General features: G+C 45.7%; 1 protein-coding gene across 1 annotated transcript; it reads right to left on the reverse strand.

Moving 5' to 3' along the window:
- Window positions 1-4,550: 4,550 nt before the first annotated feature.
- Window positions 4,551-7,274, reverse strand: inab (internexin neuronal intermediate filament protein, alpha b; the record flags this gene model as incomplete). The annotated part of the gene is made up of 3 exons (XM_083693507.1): window positions 4,551-4,830; window positions 5,268-5,392; window positions 6,228-7,274. The coding sequence occupies 3 exons, from the start codon at window positions 7,272-7,274 to the stop codon at window positions 4,551-4,553; spliced, it is 1,452 nt and encodes a 483-aa protein (XP_083549633.1).
- Window positions 7,275-7,771: the final 497 nt, after the last annotated feature.

A 7,771-nucleotide genomic window follows, 5' to 3' on the forward strand; every position in this document is an offset into this window, starting at 1 on the left:
TGATTCACTTACTTAGACAAATGTACTTATTGTAAGTTGCTTTGGAAAAAAGCGTCCATTAAATGACTTAAATGTAAAAGTAAACGGTGCGTGCGTGCGTGCGTGCGTGCGTGCGTGCGTGCGTGCGTGCGTGCGTGCGTGCGTGCGTGCGTGTGTGTGTGCATGCTCCTCTGGCCAGATGAGAGCGATGTCGCCCCATGCTGTGACAGTGAAGAACTGAGCCAGGGCGTGACACTGCATTTCCCTGCCCCCTCTTCTGTGTGTGTGTGTGTGTGTGTGTGTGTGTGTGTGTATGTGTGTGTATGTGTGTGTGTGTGTGTGTGTGTGTGTGTGTATGAGGTATGTCAGGTGGGTAGAGGAGGTGGGACAAAGGTCAATCTACAGTATCAGGCTATCTATCATATCTCCAAAGGTGCCTGTATACCTTGGCCCTGAAGAAATGAGAACCTATAGTAGGCAAAGGGTCAAGGTGATGGTGGTCACTCTGTTGTCTTAACCAGGGCAGGCTGGAGAAGGTAGAAATCGGAGGATGGGCTCAATGTAATGCATGGAATGGAATGAGGAATGATATCAAACCTATTTGTTTTTGGCTCTTGTGCTTGACAGATGCAAGGCAAGAATATTCAAAGGGAAAACTGATTTATAGTTTAAATGTGTTTGAATATGAATCATACAGGTATCTCAACATCGAGGGACATTCTTTTCAAATGTTCTTTCATTCTCGCACTCGTTTGTAATTGGAAAGCTGAAAGAGTGAATATCATAAAAGGTTTTTGACTGCCCATTCAACTGCTAATTAACAACATAGGTATGTTTTCACGTTACGATTAGCACAATTTAATACATTTAATCAAAATTGCTGGATGTCCACTTAACGCCAGAAACAGCTAATAAATCCTAGCTCAGACCATGCATATTCATTAGCTTTATTGCACAACATACATTGCCTCTTTCAATCACATCATCGCTAATTTTAATCCTAAATGTGATTAGATGTTTCCCAACAACTATAATATCACACTTGGTTCATACTTGATTGACTGACTGTGGCAGTGAATCACAGCCCATTAAAGATGCCCTCTTTGACTGATGTGTGTGTGTGTGTGTGGGGGGGGGGGGGGGGGGGGGGTGCAGGCAAGCTGCGCGTGGAATGGACCAATGGGCCTGCCACGCCGAAGGAGATGGAGTAGTGGGCTGTGTCGCCCCACAGATCCACCGGCCCACCGGTGCTGGCCAGTCCGCCACTGATGTATTGTCATTTGGCTGGATCCGATGTACCATTAGGGACTCTGGGGGTGGGGGGTGGGGTGGAGGAAACATTCGTTTGAAAGATTAAACTCTAATGTGTGCTTAGGAGATACACATCTAAAAGCTATAGATCAGGGGCAACCGACTCCCACTGGGGAGCTACAGGTGGTGCAGGCTTTTGTTCTAGGCTCAACCCTGCACTAACACATATCCAATCTAGCTAAGCTAATTAAGCTCTTAATGAGCAGCCGATTAATCAGGTGTGTCAGCTGGGCTGGAACAAAAGCCTGCGTCCCCTATAAGTCTCCATGACTAGGGTTGGTCACCCCTTCAGTAGGTAGTTAGTCCAAACCATATAGCATTAGAATTTCTATGGCCCCGAAACTACTACTTCTAATGGCTCTCCCAAACCCCACCCTTGATGCTTTTCAAGATGCTATATCTGGCTTGATGAGAGACTGATCCTTTAAAAACATAGAGAAGAAGAAATCACAAGACCACAAGAACATAATGGGCTTAATAATGTCAAGTCTTTATTGGTAATGTGCCATCCAGCAGTAAGGTACAGAGTCAGAGGATAGTATATCAACTACATTCAGTAACTATGCTTTTTGTTTTAAATTCACTTATTCAGTTGTATCATGACAGCTCTAATGACAACAGAGAGAAAGATGAAAGAAGACATCCTTTAAACAGAACCATACAGAGATGCACACACTGCTATAGTCAGAAAGCTGCTGGTGATTTAAGGCATTTTGACAACCTACAGCATTCATTCCATGTTTTTGTTTGTGTATTTTTCTTTTTTGTTCTTTTGTCGGTTTTGGTTTGGCGTGGCGGCACTGTATTCAAAAAAACGGTTTTGTTGTTTTTCGATGAAAAGTTGTCGCACATGCATTTTTAGAAAAGTTTGGCAGTGCTGTAGTAGTAGTAGTAGTAGTAGTAGTAGTAGTAGTAGTAGTAGTAGTGAGGTTTACTTTTTGCAGAGGCGTGTTGCAATGCTTTTCTTAGACACCAGTGACCATCCTCTTGTACAGTAAAGTACAGTAAACATAGCTATTCCAAACTTGTACCCGTGGTAGTTGTAGTACTCAAACTAATACTCGTACACATACTTGTACTTCTGCCAGTTAACGTAATAGCTAACCCAAACTTGCACCTGGGATAGTGGTAAACTAGTATGAACAAACGTCGTACTTCATACTTGTACTTCTGCCAGTTTGCCTTTGTAGGACCTCAAGTATGAATGAAAGAGGCCAAACTTCCGGATTTGACCCCTCACCTCCCTCTATGAGTTTCCCAAGGAAACGTATAGGCTACTGTGCACATACACAAACACATACAACTACAGTACTCAAACACACGCTTAATGCCGTGAGCACACCGCAAACAGGATCTACAACCAACAGCTTTCTGTAGCACAATCAATGGTTTCCGTTCGCTAGGTGAGTGCAGCACGCCAGGGTTGTTGTGTTTCTAAGGCTTAGTGTTGTGGTATGGATTCTGGACGCTGCTGTTATACAATGTGCCTCAGGCATCCGCAATGGCACATATGGGAGATGATTATTTTGTGCATACGATTTCCGTCACACCCTGTCGGATCAGATGCCCATGCATTTGTGCTAAAACGTCATTCACTGTGAATCTCTGGCCGTACGACTGCGCGTATGTCCAGAGAAAGTGAACTTTAAAGCTAGCTTATCTTCTTTCTTTCTCGCTCTCTTTCTCTCTCTCTCTCACTTTCTTTTGCTCTCTCTCTCTCTCTCTCGCTTTGTCTTTCTTTCCCTCTCTCCCTCTCCCTCTTTCGTTTTCTCTTTGTCTCTGTCTTCCAAACTTCTCCCACGTTTCTCTCTCTCCCTCTCTCCCTCTCTACCCTCGATATAACCAGTCATGTCCTGCACAAACTGATAGTCAATACCAAATGGGATGCGTATCTAGATTGATATATAAATGCCCTGAATAAGAACCTTCATCAACATCATCATCATCATCATCATCATCATCTTCATCGTCACAAGCATATTAGCATCAAAGGTGTGTCTAAGTCACATCCTTGGTGGTGCATTAATAGTCTCAAGTCTAGCCTACAGGCTAACTAGCACACACAGCTTGAAATGATCAAATGAGTAAGATACATGGTGGGAAAGAGCAATGGGGGGGAAAGGGGAAGGGACCTAGCGTCCCACTGGTTTCATACTTCATGATCGTGTCGAATGAACGATGGCCCAAGGACAGTCACCATGCAAGCATGAGATCTACATCATGCAGCTAACCGTTGATTATTAGATGCGCTTCTATTACTTGTTTCAAGTTAAAGAGTAGAATAAAGGACATCAAGAGCAATCTTGGAGAGGAACTCCAAAACATGTTGGTTTCTAGAGTGGCGTAATAAAGGGGGGCGCTTTAACCAGTTACCCGCTGTTGTCATGCAGAATTGAGTGGACCGGGGTCAAAAGGCGGATGCGATTGGTTGTGACGAGACGAGTGTGTGAACAAGCCTTTAGATATACTCTTAGAGGTTACGCTCAAGAGTTGTTTTCAGTTGTTTCAAGAGACTTGGGAGTCAGTAATATTATCAGCATTATTGTGACTTACGACAAAATGGCTCAGCAAGACAGCATGACAAGTCATTAGTTTTAACTGTGTGTGCTCCATAAACAAGCTTGGTTTGAACAAGCTCTCACAGATGCTTCCATTCATATTCATATTGTATAAGGTGAACTGACAGAGAATAACAGTTATATGAGCTGATATGTTTTGAATGATTTTTTATTATTTTTTTTCTTCTTCTTTTTTTTTTACCCCCTCCGTGCACAATGACACGCTCGCACACACACACACACATGCCTCCTGGAATGTGTCGAGAAGGAATAACTCATTGCCGACGGCAGTGCACGAAAAGATTACTTTTAAATCACATTGACGCCAGCCCGCGGCTGTACGTTCACACAAGCCCATAGTGAGAGAACGGTCGAGTATCGTATTGTACTGAATGTGCCTATAGAAACTGTCTAGTGCCAGACTGTGTGTGCCTATAGAACCATGCCTCCTGAATGGTGCCAGAAGTGTGTACTGCTACTGTTGTTGTTGTTGTTGTTGTTTTTGTTGTCACAAGTGAGAGAAAGAGGAGAAGAAGTACTGAGGTTGGATAGTGGCGGTTATAGTAGAGTCGGAGTTACGTCGGATTCCTCTCTTTGAGCACCCCTGTGGATAGGGTTGGGGGGGGGGGAGGGGGAAGGAGGGGGGAGGGGGGTAGGGGGCATAGGAGGGGACGGGAGAGGGTAGTAAGGGTGTGTTCTTTTTTAGTTTTTCTGGTTGGTGGGGGTGACGTCGCCGGAGTCTTGCTGCTTCTCCACCTTCTTGGAGGAGGTCACGGTCTCCTCGTACATCTCGCGCTGGGAGGAGCTCTTGCCACCCTTGGCCTGCTGCTGGTCGTCGTCCTGGCTCTCCTTCTTGGAGGTCTTGCCAGAGCTGGTGTAGACGCGGCTCTGGTAGTTGTAGCTCTGGCTGCCAGAGCTCATGCTGGGGCTGGAGTAGTTGATGCCGGTGCTGATGCGGGTCTCCTCACCTTCCAGCAGTTTCCTAGAGAGAGAGAGAGGGAGACAGAGAGAGAGAGAGAGAGACAGAGAGAGAGACAGAGAGAGAGAGAGAGAGAGAGGGAGAGAGAGAGAGAGAGGGAGAGAGAGAGAGGGAGAGAGAGGGAGAGGGAGACAGAGAGAGAGAGAGAGAGAGAGAGAGAGGGAGACAGAGAGAGAGAGAGAGAGAGAGAGAGAGAGAGAGAGAGAGAGGTGGTCAGATGGGTTTTATACAGAGGAGCAATATGGTGATAATGACTACCAATATGTGTTTTTTTTTTTGGTTGATTAAGAATTCTGAAATATTGTATGAAATATTAAAGCAGTCCACTACAAACAAATGTGCTGAGAAGTCAAGTTGTAAATGCTAAGGTACAGAATCCATTATTGAAATGTTATGAATTATACATCATTGAAATGTTATGACTTGACATGAAGGCCTACCTGTATGCAGCAATTTCAATATCCAGCGCCATCTTGACATTCAGCAGGTCCTGGTACTCCCTCAGGTGACGAGCCATCTCGCCCTTGGTGGTCCTCAGCTCATTCTCCAGCTGTGCCATGGAGTCCTGGTAACATTGTAAACAAAGATTACACATACTGTCAGTATGACAGGCTACTAAGCATTCATGTTACTGTACGTAGCCTACTGTACATTAATATTGCTACTTCGGCACATTTCAGTGATTTATACACAACTGGCCAATATAAAGATGTACACTAATTATTCATACACTATTATTAGCAAGATCGATCCCATGATTAAGCGGTTTCTTGACACGAGGCTGCTCCCCAAGATAGTTGCAGCACCACGGACAGTGCCTTTCTATTTTCGCGTGGATCTCGTAGCCCACGCCGAGAGCCACTTAATCCAAATAGAATGGTAATAGGCCTACCACCAAAAGGCTTATTGTAAGGATATTCTCAGCCATAAGCAAATTTGTTACAACAAGAGACCCCACTACTGGCATTGAAAATATAAGCCTAGAGAACGGCCGACTTAAAACTTATTGACATCAAAAGATAACCCGAGCGGTGAAATAGCGTCTCATTATCGCGCGGCTGCCCCTTGAGAATAGTTTCAGATTTCAGCACCATGGACAGAGAATATCGACCGTTGTAATATCCTTTTAATTTTAGTTATGAATATAGTGTAGTAATTTGCTAGCCTAGGCTATATATATACATTTATTATTTGCAAAAATGTCAGCACATTAAATATCGTACTTTATGTATTGCTTTCTTGCCCCAATAACAGCCCAGAGCCTCTTTACGCACGACATGTCTTCGTTAGTCTGAAGTTGTATGGGCTAACTCACAAGTGACACAACAGAAATACTTGGGTGCTCACTGCTCATGTTTTTCAAGTGACAAATATCCCAAATACAATAGCCTTTTTCTTACCTGGTAGCTGCCGAGCTCGACAATGTGCCTTTCTTCCATCTCGTGCAGTTGCCTTTCCAGTGACTCGTTGGTTCCCCTAAGACTCTCGATCTCGATAGTCTTGGACTGCAGCTGCCTCCTAAACTCGTTGAGTTCCTCCCGGCTGGCGCGAATCGTCTCGTTGCTGCGGGTGGCCTGGTCGTTAAGGTCGACGAACTTAGACTTGTACCACTCCTCGGCGGACTGGAGGTTCTTGGACGCCATGGACTCGTACTGACCGCGGATCTCCTTCAGAGCGGAGGTGAGGTCCGGCTTGGCCACCTCCATCTCGACCGACACCTGGGCGGCCTGGATCATGTTCATCAGGTCGGCCACCTCCTCTTCGTGCACCTTCCTCAGGAAGTTGATCTCGTCCAGGAGGGACTCCACCTTCTTCTCCAGGTCGAGACGCACCATGGTGGCGTCGTCCACGTCCTTCTTGAACACCTTGAGGGTCTGCTCGGCCTCCTCCCTGGCCCGGAACTCGTCCTCATATTTGCCCCGGAGTTTCTGGAGGTCCTCGTCGATGTTATCGCGCTCAATCATGATCTGAGATTTTTCCTGGTTCACCTCCTCGAGCTGGGAGCGGAGCTCGCGGATCTCCTGCTGGTACAGGTCGGCGAGGCGAGAGGGCTCGGACTGCCTCTGGCGCAGGGTGACCAGCTCCGTCTCCAAGACCTTGTTCTGTTGCTCCAGGGTGCGCACCTTGTCGATGAACATGGCGAAACGGTCATTGAGACCCTGCATTTGCTCCTTCTCATTGGTGCGGATGATTTTAAACTCATTACTGAGAACCGTGCTCTGGGTCAGATCGAAGTTCTCCAGCGGCATAGGCGAGTAGGACCGGCCGGATCTCTTGTAAGAGCCCAGGGAAGTGCCACTGCTCCGGGTCTGGGAGTGGGACCTATACCCGCCGCTGGTACGTGAGGAGGCATTGGTCATCCGGGATGGGGAGGCTGAGTAACGGGGAGACTCCCCGAAAATCTTCCTGTACGAAGAGGAGGAGTAGAGGTCAGATCCGTAGCTCATCTTGGCGTCTAAGAAGTGTGAGCACAAGAGTGGATGCGTCCCCTTTTTATAGGAGGGCCGTCCCAATCAATAATTAACTTGAGCTGATGGTGACTTTCAGCTTGTCTCACTGCAGATGTGACAGGTAATGGCAACCTCTCATAGAGGCTAAATTAAATATAATAGGTCATAGTTTAAATGTTTCTCAATGACTAAAAGTACATTTCTACTAGATTGATGAAACAATCATCAAGAACAGTTTATAATATGGACGCTACAGCCGTTTAGATGGAACTGTCCGTTTTGGTGCAGTGCTGATGTCAGCAAGAAAGATTGTATCGCTTGTTTCAGCCTCACAACCCCTCCTCAAAGGCTATATCTTCATTAAAAGACTGCTGTTTGATTTCATATTATTAGGTGTTTACAATATTATTTTCATATTCATCTTCATAATATTGGATTTAAGATTGGGCTGCCACCAGAGTCAGATTAGCTACTTCCATAGTTTTATACTTTTT

The sequence above is a fragment of the Argentina silus genome, assembly GCF_951799395.1.
Source record: "Argentina silus genome assembly, chromosome: 22".
Lineage (NCBI taxonomy): Eukaryota > Metazoa > Chordata > Actinopteri > Argentiniformes > Argentinidae > Argentina > Argentina silus.